General features: G+C 54.2%; 1 protein-coding gene and 1 long non-coding RNA gene across 2 annotated transcripts; one reads left to right on the forward strand and one right to left on the reverse strand.

The window, feature by feature from the left end:
- Positions 1-46: 46 nt before the first annotated feature.
- LOC309796443 lies at positions 47-11947 on the reverse strand. Its single transcript, XR_014292458.1, has 3 exons — positions 11877-11947; positions 245-328; positions 47-138 (listed from the first exon to the last, which is right to left on the reverse strand). It is a non-coding gene; the product is annotated as an uncharacterized lncRNA (long non-coding RNA).
- Positions 3681-12516, forward strand: GATA1 (GATA binding protein 1). Its single transcript, XM_082609541.1, has 6 exons — positions 3681-3868; positions 9369-9607; positions 10115-10492; positions 10614-10759; positions 11293-11418; positions 11860-12516. The coding sequence occupies exons 2-6, from the start codon at positions 9388-9390 to the stop codon at positions 12229-12231; spliced, it is 1242 nt and encodes a 413-aa protein (XP_082465667.1). The 5' UTR covers positions 3681-3868; positions 9369-9387; the 3' UTR covers positions 12232-12516.
- The last annotated feature ends 257 nt before the right edge of the window (positions 12517-12773 follow it).

Consider the following 12773-nt stretch of genomic DNA (forward strand, 5'->3'; position numbering starts at 1 on the left):
GATTCCCATGGGGCCTTCACAGCCCAGATGATACTACCTCGTCCTGGAGCGCCTTAGCTGGTCTCATCCCCGGGGAATGTGGCACTTTCTACCTTTGGATCTGGTACGTTCAGACTCATCTCAACTGAGGCTCAGCTCCTGACAGAGTAGACAGATGGGACAAGAACAAATTTCCTCTGTTTCTGTCCCCTTCCCCCACCATTCACTCAGTCAACCAACCAATAAACATACATTGAGCACCTACCGCGTGCTTGGCCCTGTTCCAGGCATTGGAGACACAGTGTTGAACAGAAGAGATAAGCACATCTATGTTTGTGGAGCTGCCATTCTAGTGGGAGAGACAGAAAAGAAATAATATTAAGTAAGGAAAATATCAAGTGTGTTAGAGGATAAGTGCTTTGGAGAAAAAGAAAATATGGAAAAGTGGTGACACAGATAAAAATCACTGGGGCAGTTTCCAATGTGTAACGGGATGGTCAGGGGAAACCTCACTAAGGAGACATTTGAGCACAGACCTGAAGAGATGAGGGAGGGAGCCGAGCCAATAGCTGGAGGAAGAGCATACCAGGCAGAGAGTACAGCCAGTACAAAGGCCCTGAGGCATGAAGGGGCCGTGGCTAATATGTGTGAGGAACAGCGAGGAGGAAGCCGTGCAGTGGAGCAGAGGGAGTGAGGGGGAGCGGCAGGAGGTGAGGTGGGAGAGGTGGAGGCACAGATCGCGTGGGGCCTCACGGGCCATGGAGAGAACTCTGGCTTTTACTCTGAATGACAGGGGAGCCGCAGGAGGGTCTTGAGCAGAGGAGGGCCATGATCTGACTTAGGATTTAACAGGCTTCCTCTGGCTGCTGTGAGGAAAATAGACTGCAGGGTTGAGGGTGGCAGCTGGGGGACCCTGAGGAGGAGGCCATTGCAGTGGTCCAGGTGAGCGATGCTGGTGCTGGCAGGGGAGGTGATAAAAAAAAATGGTTAGGGGCTTCCCTGGTGGCGCAGTGGTTGGGAGTCCGCCTGCCAATGCAGGGGACACGGGTTCGTGCCCCGGTCCGGGAAGATCCCACATGCCGCAGAGTGGCTGGGCCCGTGAGCCATGGCCGCTGGGCCTGCGCGTCCGGAGCCTGTGCTCCGTGACGGGAGAGGCCACAACAGCGAGAGGCCTGCGTACCGCAAAAAAAAAAAAAAGGTTAGATTCTGGAGATACTCTGAAGACAGAGACTGCATGAGTTTGCCAAGAGAGAAAATGTCAACTAGAGAAGAGGCCCAGGGACATTTAGAGTTCTGAAACAAGAGGAGGAACCAGCAAATGAGGCCGGAGAAGAGGAAAAGGGAGAGTACGGTCCCCGAGCAAATAAGAGATGGATGAAGGAGTACATATGAGGATCTCCTGGACGTGAGGGAGCCCCTAGTCCTGTGGACTCTGGTCTCTAAACAGTCTCCAGGTGGTAGTTCAGCCATGCCCTATGAGTAAACTCCCAGGGAGCCCCCAAAATGTTGGGAATAGAGGATGGTTAAGGATGTGAGTTTCAGCACACAAAAGGCTTTGCCAAAAGCTGTAGCAGGTTTCTGGCCTATTTTTACAAAACAGCTTGCCTTGGGCCCAGATGTTATGTGCCTAGAGATGGATGATTTATGGAAGGAAGGAAGGAAAGAATGGAAGGGAGGAAAGAAGGGAGGAAGGGCAGCAAATAGGTGGATAAATGAATGGGTTGGTGGATGGGTGGATGGATAGATGGTTGGGTAGGTGGATGGGTGGATGGATAGATGGTTGGGTAGGTGGATGGATGGATGGATAGATGGTTGGGTAGGTGGATGGGTGGATGGATAGACGGTTGGGTAGGTGGATGGGTGGATAGACTGGTATCCCCTGCCCCAGGAAAAAACTCTTCCACGTGTGTGTGCACAGAGAGAGACATATGAGTTTGTAAGTTACAGGTTTGCTGTAGTAAGAAAAAGACAGAAAACAACCCAGATGTCCCTCAGCAGATGAACGGTTAACTAAACTATAGTATATCGATTCCATGGACTATTACTTGGCAATAAAAGGAAATGAACTTATGAGGCCATCATTACTTCATACCAAAACCAAAGACATAATTAGAAAAGACAACTATAGACCAGTATCTCTTTTGAATATAGATACAAAAATCTTCAACAAAATACTAGTAAATAGAATTCAGCAACATATAAAAGGATTATACACCATGACCAAGTAGGATTTAGACAAGAATAGTCCAAATGCCATGGGCTTGGACCAAGCTCTGGAGCCCCAGAAGATGTCAGGAGGGAGGGAACAAGTCAGGGAAGGCTTCCGGGAAGAGAGGGGAAGAAAGGCCGTTGGGGCTGAGTCTCAAATGGAGGCCTGATGGAAAGGATGCTTGGCCCAAACACCCACCCCCACCCCTGCCCCCACCCTCGTCGGTCTCCCCCAAAGCCTGGCCTGGCCCTGCCGATTCCCTTATCTGCCCACTCCCAGCTGCCTCCCTGCTGGCTGAACTGCCGCCACAGGCTTCTGGGCCTATGCCCCCTCCACAGGGATGGGGGAGGGAATGGGGTGAGGCCTGGCCTCAGAGCCACAGGGTTTTGGCCCTTGATGGAGGCAGAGCCCTGAGGCCCCCACTCCCCACCCTTTACTTCCCTTCCTGAGCCCTTCCTCTGCTCCAGTTATGAAGAAATGGACTGTAGGTCCAGCAGCCAAACCCTTGTCTGAGACATGCCTCCAGCCTGCCCTTCCCAAGGGGGGGGCAGCTTTCCCTACCTCATCCCAACATTGCAACCGCTATTCCTAGTAACAGTAACAGTGAGGAGAGTTACCACTACAGAGCTCACCATTTATGGCGTGCAGGCAGGCCCTGTGATGGGTGGCCTTTCAACAACATTTGAGGTGGATCCTATGATTCTACCCATTTTCCAGGCAAAGAAACTAAGGCTCAGAGGGTGGCCTCCCCAGGAATCATGTAGCAAATCAGTTAGAGCTGAGACAAGGGCCTTAGACGAACATCATTTCTCTGCACCTACTCCCAGTCTAGAAGATGGGGGCAATTATATGCACTTATACCCCAAGGACCTGGTGAGAATAGGATAAAATCATGCATGGAGAACATTTAGCACAGTGCCTGGGGTGGCAGGGCAAAATAATGCTGCTGTTGTTATTATATTAATGCTAGGAAAAGTAGTAGTATCCGAATTATTATTATTATTACCATTACAGTTGTTGATAGAATTAAAATGAATAATTATTAGTTTTGAATCAGTAGTAATACTCATAAAGTACTCGTGTTAGATTACAGTTGGTATTATTATTACTGTCACTATGAACATTAGCATTAGTGCTCGTATCAGTATTAGAAGAGCAGTAATTAGAATTAGTACCGGTATTGGTGTCAGCATATTATTAGCATTAGTACTAGAATTGGTAGTAGTGCTGATAAAAAAGGGCCAAATACTATCCTTCGTATGCGGTAGGTACTCAATGAATAAGTAAGAATACTTAATATCTATTGAGATTTCAGAATCAAATGAGTTAAAAATCACTTAATGGATTAAATCTCATTCAGTCACCCTAATCACCCTATGGAGTAGCCGCTATTATTACCCCATCTCTTCAGATGAGGAACTGAGGTCCAGAGGGGACAGTAACTCACCCAAGGCCACACGCCAGTCGGTGATAAGGGCAGCCTATAAATGAGGGTGGACTGGCTCCAGAGTGGATGTCCTGAAACTATCGCCACTTGAGTCAGAGGAGTCTTTGTCCTTGTTCTTACTGACGAGGGCTTGGCACAGAGTGGGGCACAGAGCAGGAGCTCAATAAATGGCCTTGCTCTCTTTCCTCCTCAAGTCTCCCATTTTGCATATGAGGACACTGAGGCCCAGAGAGGTAAGATGAGGATGGTAAACTCCCTGTGGGGTGGGCCAGTGAGTGAGCAGACCCTACTGACCCAGGGCTCCATCCTTGCCCTCTGCCCTTGGTGGGTCTCAGTCTCCTCATCTACAGAATGGGTGGTCAGGGGAGCTCCCTGTCCCATGGAGTCCCAGGGCCACTGACTGGTTAGTCTTACCCACTGTCCTACAGGGACCCAAGTTAGACACCTACTGCATACATGTGTGTTCAATGATTTTACATGGGGAAAGTGCCCAGAACAGGCCAGGCACAGGTCTGTGTCAGCAATGAGACACTGGTCTTGTCACCGTTGTTACTATTTGGGGGAGGTAGGACAGGGCAAGAAGGTGGGGACTGAGGCACAGGGGCCCAGTGACTCTCTGGAGGTCCCTCTCAGCAAGTTGAGGGCAGAGCCACAGGCCACATGGGTCCACATCAATCCACACCCCCTCCCACCCCACCCTGGCACCACCTGCCCAGGGCATACCCCAGGCTGCTACCTGGGGTCTCATGGACTTCCTCTCAGACTCTCTGTTTCTGAATCTCTGTCTCTGTCCCCCTCTCTACATCATCTTTTTCTCCCTTCTCAGTTTCTCCACCTGTATCCTTGGCCTCTGTCACTTTCAGGCTTTATCTTTCCCCTTCTGTCCATCTCTACCTGCGTCCCGCTCTCTTTGCCCCTCTTTCTATCTGTCCTTAACTGTCTCCGGCTCTCTCTGTGCATCTCTCACCCCTCTGTCTCTCATTCCTTTCTGTGCCCTCTGTCTCCTCCCAGCTCTAGGTCTCTTTCTCTCTGTTTATCTGCATCTCCCCATTCCCATCTCTCTGTCTCTCTGCCTCTCTCCCTTCTCTGTCCCTTCAATCCTCCTTCCCTTCCCCCACCCTATCCTACTCAAGGGCCCACAGAGGAATCAGCCCCAAGTCCCACCTGTTTCCCGCCTCCAAAGCCGCATGGCGGGCAAGAAGTTGAGGGCAAGGAGTTGAGGCCGCTGTCCCTGGGTGTCCCCCACCGAGCCCCGCCCCCCATCCCAAGACAGCCTGTTACCACCGCGGAGCCAACAGCCACACTGGCCTCCATCTGATAAGACTTATCTGCTGCCCCAGGGCAGGCCGGAGCTGGCGTAAGCCCCAAGTGGGGCGCTGAGTGAATGTGCCTCTGCCTCCCGCCAGTCCTGGCCTGGTCCCCAGGGTGGGCCTGGGTCCTGAAGATGTCCCACGGACACCTTGATTCAAATTCCCACCAAACCTCTTTGAGCCTCACTGTTGTCACCTGCAAAATGGGTACAGTCACATACCTCCTCTCCCTTTGGCCAGGAAGACACATACATAAGGGCCCAGCCCACACCTGGCTAAGAACACAGTAGGGGCTTTACAAACACTCACTGAAAAGCCCAGAGGGGTCATGAAACCACATCTGCTATTTTCATTTTATCTTGGCTTCAGCCCATTTTGTTTGGCTGGACACTGAAATCCACAGAAGCCCAAGTCAAACAGGGTCCAAGAATCCACGAGGTGGGCAGGTGGGGTGGAGGAAGGCCCCCACTGCCCAAGAGGTGCCCCACCAGGAGGGGGGCCCGCCCCCTCCCCTGGCCCGCCCCACCCACTGGGGAACCAGCCACTCCCTGGGGAGGAGGGAGGAGGGAGAGGGGAGGGAGGGAGGGAAGGAGGAAGGGAGCCTCAAAGGCCAAGGCCAGCCAGGACACCCCCTGGGATCACACTGAGCTCGCCACATCCCCAAAGCAGCTGAACCCTCCGCACCAACCAGCCCAGGTCAGTCTCAGCCCTTCAAGAGCCCCCAGCAAGGCAAAGCCTGGGCCCGCTGCCCCTTACTTCAAGGCTATTCCCCCAGCTTGCTCTAGGCTCCCCAACCCACCACTGGTCCCCAAAGTGTCTACCACCCCTGAATCCCCTGACAGCTCCTCCAGACCACCTCTGTATTTCCAACCCCCATCTGTACCCCAAATCTACTGCCCAAACCCCACCTCTCTCTGCCCTGCCTCCCATCCACTCCTTCCAAGATATCTATGCTCCCCCGATCCCTTAACTCTGCCCACCATACCCCACCTCTGCCCCCTGAAACATGCTTTCATCCTGCCAAATCCTACCTCTGCCCCAAATCTGACTTTCACTTGCCCAAACTTCTGTCTCTGAATTCTCCACAAAGGCTCACTCTTGTCCCCCCCATACCTATTTCTGCTCCCCAAGCCCTTGTCTACTCCACAACATCCTTGTCTCTGCCCCTAATCCTCTCTCTGACCCCCCAAACCTCTCTGGCCTGCCAAACCCTAGCTCCACGCTCTTACCCCCATCTCCACCTCTCAAACCCCGTATTTGTTCCCTGTGACTCCTCTCTGATCCCCTAAAACCATCTCTGCCCCAACCCTCTGTCACTCCAAACACCAAGTCTACCCCCCCCAAAATCTGTTCTGTCACATGAATCCTCATGCCTGCCTTCCCTAAACCCCATCTTAGCTCCCAAATATTTTTGTGTCCCCCCCCAGGTGTCCTCCCTGGCCCCAGATCTTTCTGTACTCCAATTCTATCTGTTCTCAAACTCCTCCTGTGCTCCCATAAGCCATCTCTAATCCTCAGACACATTTCTGACTGCCTGTCCAAACTCCACCTCCGCTCCAGCAAAACCCTTGGACCCTCAGACTTTTCCATGACTCTTGGAATCCACCCCGACCCCTAAACTACATTTCCAACTTCTCAACTTTCTCTCTCTCAAACTTTGGCTCTGATCCCCAACCCTGTCTCTGCTTTCCCAACTTATTTCTGATCCCAAAATGGGACCTTTCAAGCAGACCCTTCTCTGCTCCTCAAACCCGTATCTGCTTACCCCAAACTCCATAGCTGTTCTCCAAACCTCTGATTCCTCACCCCCATACCTAAGCCTCAAACTCCACCTCAAACTCTCCCAAGAGTCATCTACCCCCATATCCCAGCTCCGCTCCCTTCAGTCCCGAGGGACCCTCCCTTGAGGGCTGGGAGAGGGACGTTACCTGGGGTGAGGGGCTGGGCGGAGGGAGAGTTGAGGGTGCCGGCCTGCTGCCTGCTGCCCGTTGGGGCAGCACTTACTCTAGTGGGGCAGCTGATAAGGAGCTTTCATATCCCCCAGCCTCGAGATAAACTTTATCTCTGTCCAGAGAGTGATAACTGGGGGTGGGGGGGCTGGGCCCCTGCCATGGGAGGGGTGGGCAGTCCTGGACCCACCAAGGTACAAGGTGCAGGGACGGGGGGCAGTGGGGCTAGAGGGAGATTGGGGGTGGTGGTGAGGTGAGAATGAGGGGATAAAGGAAGAGTGGTGATAGAGACAAAAAGAGCAAGAGACAAACAGAGACAGAGAGAAGGGAGGAAAGAACAAAGAGAGATGGAGAGAGAGAGAAAAGAAGCAAAAGACAGAGACATGAAGAGAAAGAAGAAAAACAGAGACTCAAAGAAAGAGTAAGGGAGACAGAGAGACAAGAAAGAGGGGGAGACCCAGGAACAGAAAAGGAGAGCGAGACAGGAACTCAGAGAGAGATACAGATAGAATCATGGCGAGACAGAGAGGAAAGAGATGGATGAGGAGGAGGCAAGACACTCTCCCTTGGGAGAGACAGCAGGTGCCCTGGACCCTAGAGGAGGTTGGTGGTGGGCACACTGACAGGCCCATCTCTAGCTCAGCACAACCCCTAACCCCTGGCCGAACTCGTAGCCTGTCTATACAGTGGGTCACATAAGCAGGGGAAGATGGTCTTCTCTATATTCGTCACTCCACCCTACAGACAGGGAGACAGGGAGCCTTCAGATTCACTGGGCAAGTCAGGGGCAGGGGTAGGTTTCTTGCCTCTTCATCTGGGGCTCTGTGCAGGAGGGTGTGTTCATGGGTACGTGAACAGTCAGACAGACATGGAAATAAGGCCAGAGGACCCAGAGAGAGAGACTAAGGAAGAGGCAAACAAGCAGAAAGAAACAGAGTGGGAGAGATGTACATTCAGAGAGATGAATGGAGAGGGAAAAAGAGAAACAGAAAAAGACACAGAGAGCAAAGAAAGAGATAGAGAAACAAAGAGATAAAAAGAGATAAAGAAGGAGAGAAACAATCAGAGACATGGGAGGACAGAGAAAGGGAGGGGGAAAAACATTAGACATTTATAAAAGCACAGAAAGAGAGAGCAAGATGTATCATGGTAGCATAGAAAAATGGGAGGGAAATACAGAGAGCCAGACTTGAGAAGAAACATGGTCAGGGAAAAAGAGATACAGGGAGACAGAGATACACACAGGGAAGGACAGAGGCAAAGGGGCAGAGAGACCAAGCTGCCTTCTCCTAAGTCTTAGCTCGAGCCCTGTCACCACCTCCTATCTGGCAGATAGGGAAACTGAGGCCTGAGGATGGCGGGGACTGAAGGAACTTGAAAGCAGAACTATGGCAGACCTCCCCAGGGGACAGGGTATGGGGAGGGAACACCTCCCACCTGTCCCCCTCCTTAGAGGAAGCCAGTGGCCTTGGGGTGATTTCAAAAGTTGGGCGGGGATGGCAGAGATAAGCAGTGGGGGTACTGACCCCCCCCATGGAGCAGGGAGGAACTGAGGGGCCCTCCCTCTGCAGACCCAACGGAGGTGGGGGAGGGGAGAGTCAAGCCGGAAACCATGGGGTTTCTGAGAAAGTCAGAAGGCAAGATGCAACAGATAGGGATGGAGTTGGGGAGCACAGGAGGGTGAACCCCAAGGTCCAGGGGGGTGACCAAGGAGTTCAAGGGACTCTGGTTCCACACCCCAGCCCACCCCACCTCGATTCTTTTAGAGGCGGAGGAGAGAAAGTGTGGGGGCAGAGGGAGAAGAGGTGGCGGAGGAGGAGGAGGAGAGGAGAAAATGAGGAGAGGGAGAAAGAGATGAGCAGAAGGGGAGGGAGAGGAGAAGGATGAAGACAGAAGACAGGAGGGGAGGGAAAGGGAGGAGAAGGAGAGAGGAGTGGAGCAGATATAGAAAGGGGAAGGGGGGAGGTGGCTGAGCAAAGGCGAGGTGGAGGAGGAAGAGATGGAGGGAGAGAAGGGGGACCAGGGAGAAGAGGAGGAGGGGGAGAGGAAGAGGGGAAGAAGAGAGAAGAGGGAGGGAGGCAGGAGTAGAAAGAGGAGGAAGAAGGGGAAGAGGAGGAGAAAGAAGGGCAGCTGAGAGGAGGGAGGAGGAAGAGAAGGGGGAGGGAGGAGAAGAAAGGGAAGAGGAGGAAGAGGAGGGTGCGGAAGAGGGAGAGGAGGAGAGGAAAGATAAATGAGGAAGAAGCGGAAAGGAGCAGGATGGGGAGTGAGAGGATGGAGTGGAAGATAAGGGAGAGATGAGGGAGGGGAGAGAGGAAGAGGAGGGGGAGAGGAGGCAAGAGGCGAGTACTAGGGAGATGGAAAGGGGGGATAAGAGGATTGAGGGGATGGAGTGGGAAGAGGGAGAAAGGAGGGAAGAAGGGGTGGAGAGGGGAGAAGAGGGCTTCTGTGTCTGAGGACCCCTCCTGTGCTCACAGGTCAAACCCCAGAGGCCCCATGGAGTTCCCTGGCCTCGGGGCCCTGGGGACCTCCGAGCCCCTGCCCCAGTTTATGGACCCTGCCTTGGTGTCCTCACCACCAGAATCGGGGGTCTTCTTCCCCTCTGGGCCTGAGGGCTTGGATACAGCAGCCTCCTCCACCGCCCCCAGCACCGCCACGGCTGCAGCTGCTGCACTGGCCTACTACAGGGATGCTGAGGCCTACAGACACTCCCCAGGTAACTTCTTTGGGTAGCTGTCTTGGCACTGGCTCTGTGTTATTGGGGTTGCCATGGAGACCCTTAGCTAAGGCAGAATCCTACTAAGAAGTCATCCTGAAAATGGCCGGAAGCCTTCATGTGGCTGTGCTGACCCCTAGTTAAGTCCAGACCTGGGAATGCCAATGCTCCCCAGCCTGCCATCTTGGGATAGCCATTCTGGGAAGCAATGTTGGAAGTAGGTGGTGGCCCGAGTTGCCAACTGACCTATGGGCTCCAAATCCCAACAAGTCATCCTCAAAGCCCACTTGGAAATGGCTGGAGGTTATTTCAGTTGCCAGAGTGACCAGTGGGGCTCAGGACCCAGGAGTCACCCAATGGCCAGTAGCTATTCTGGTCACCTGTAGAAAGGTTGGAAACTTGGCCACCATGTTGGGGCTCTTGGGCATCATTAGACCCTGAAAGCAAGATGACTTTAGACTGATTGTGCTTCTTCTTTCCTCCTCCTTTTCCATAACCCCCCAATAGTCTTTCAGGTGTACCCACTGCTCAACTGTATGGAAGGCATCCCAGGGAGCTCACCATATGCTGGCTGGGCCTATGGCAAGACCGGGCTCTACCCTGCCTCGACTGCGTGCCCCACCCGCGAGGACTCCCCTCCCCAGGCCCCAGAAGATCTGGATGGGAAAGGCGGCGGCAGCTTCCTGGAGACCTTAAAGACAGAGCGGCTGAGTCCAGACCTCTTGACACTGGGGCCTGCACTGCCTTCATCAATTCCAGTCCCCAGCAGTGCCTATGGGGGCCCTGACTTTTCCAGTACCTTCTTTTCTCCCACTGGGAGCCCCCTCAATCCAGCAGCCTATTCCTCCCCCAAGCTTCGTGGAACTCTGCCCCTAACCCCCTGTGGTGAGGTTCTCTAAAAGGGACTGGGAGGTGGAGGTTGGCGGGGGGGTGGGGGGTGGGGGGGTGGTCCAGGGCGAAGCTGGACTGAGCCTGGCTCCCTCTTCCCCTCTGTCTACCCCACCAGAGGCCAGAGAGTGTGTGAACTGCGGAGCAACGGCCACCCCGCTGTGGCGGCGGGACAGGACGGGCCATTACCTGTGCAACGCCTGTGGTCTCTATCACAAGATGAACGGGCAGAACAGGCCCCTCATCCGGCCCAAGAAGCGCCTGGTAAGACCCAGGCCTGCCTCCACCACTGTGCTAACCCTGTGCAGGGATCCCAGTCCTCACGCTCTGCAAGAACCCACATCCCCCACCCCTTCCCCATCCACAAAGGAAGCCAGCTTTGTACGGGACCGCCTATCCTCAACCTATCCTCACAGTCTGCAAGCAGGAACCCCATCCTCTCCCTGCACCGCAGTTTTCATCCTCGGCTTCGCACTGGGATCACCTTGGGGCACTTTGAAACCACTAGGGCCTGGGGCCCTCCCCACATGTGTTGATTTAATTGGTCTGGGATGCTGCCTGGGCATCAGGACTGTTTCTAACTCCCCAAGTGATTCCAGTGGATGGCCAAAGCTGGGTACTACTGGTGTATTCACCCATATAATACCCAAAACCCCTATCCCGGCCAGGAAGTCCTGTCCTCACCCACACAGAACCCCCAGCCCTCGCCCTGTCGGAAACCCTGCCTTAACCTGACCCTCACCTCTTTTAGTCCTCCACCCACCAGTGTGCTCATCCTCACATTCTCTCTCCCCCAGATTGTCAGCAAACGGGCAGGTACCCAGTGCACCAACTGCCAGACAACCACCACCACACTGTGGCGGAGAAACGCCAGTGGCGACCCTGTGTGCAATGCCTGCGGCCTCTACTACAAGCTACACCAGGTGCCCTGGGGCCCCTCGGAGCCTCCCTCCTCTCCTCCCACTTCCCTTCGTTCTCTGTTCCTTCCTTCTCCCTTCCCTTCTCCGTTTGTTATTCTCCTCCCTCTTCCTCCATCCCCACTCCATCTTCCCCACCCCGCCCTCCTCCACTCCTTCATCTCCTTTCTTCCTCCTGCTCCCTCCTCCCTCCTCGTCCCTTGGCCATCAGCTAACTTCCACTCCCCCGTCCTAGACCAGGGGCAGCTCCCATTAGCCTGAAAGGCTTTCCCAAGCTCAGGGCCTCACAACCTCGGGATTCTTGAGGACGATACCTGTGCCACACCAGGGGCGCACTCCCTAGTCCTTGAACCAATTCCCTATTCTTAAGAAGTGGGGTGGAGAGAGCATCCCTGGAGGAGACATAGAGGCAAGATGTGGAGTTGGGAAACACCTCCCTCTTGGCAGGTGAACCGACCACTGACCATGCGGAAGGATGGTATCCAGACTCGAAACCGCAAGGCATCTGGAAAAGGAAAAAAGAAACGGGGATCGAGTCTAGGAGGTACAGGAGCAGCTGAAGGGCCAGCTGGCAGCTTCATGGTGGTGGCTGGGGGCAGCAGTAGTGGGAATTGTGGGGAGGTGGCCTCAGGCTTGACATTGGGCCCACCCGGTACTGCCCACCTCTACCAAGGCCTGGGCCCCGTGGTGCTGTCAGGGCCTGTTAGCCACCTCATGCCTTTCCCAGGGCCCCTGTTGGGCTCACCCACAGGCTCCTTCCCCACAGGCCCCATGCCTCCCACCACCACCACCACTGTGGTGGCCCCACTCAGCTCATGAGGGCACAGAGCATGGCCTCAGGGCAGGGGTTGGTGTCCCTCCCCTCTTGTAGCCAGATGTCTGTCCAACCCAACCCTCTGGGCCCCAGACAAGCCTTGGTGTGGACGTTCAAAGCTTTTGTAAAATAAAACCACCAGAGTCCTGAAATTGAATGTGTGAGTCTGTGTGGGACCAAATAAAGAACAGTGGTGGGGGTGTTGTGTATCAGTGTCCGTGATTCTTTGATGACAGTGTGTGGCTGCCGTGTGTGACCACGTGAGATGGCACGCGACGCTTCTCAATTGTAACAGAATATGTGACACCGCGTGTGACGGCGTCCAGGTTGTATGAAATAGCACATGCAGCCACATGTCATGGTGAGAGCTGGTGTGCAGCGGGCAGTGGGGTTGAGGCTGTATGAGACGATGTGCGTGACTCCAAATGCCTGTAAGAGGCCGGGCACGGGTGACTGTGTGAGCGGACGTGGAGGTGTGCCCGCAACAGTGTGTGCTGAGGAAACACGTGGGGTTGTGCACCACTCGGGGTGACCTTTGAGACAGCAC

Source organism: Mesoplodon mirus (assembly GCF_964341445.2).
Source record: "Mesoplodon mirus genome assembly, chromosome: X".
In the NCBI taxonomy this organism is placed as follows: domain Eukaryota; kingdom Metazoa; phylum Chordata; class Mammalia; order Artiodactyla; family Ziphiidae; genus Mesoplodon; species Mesoplodon mirus.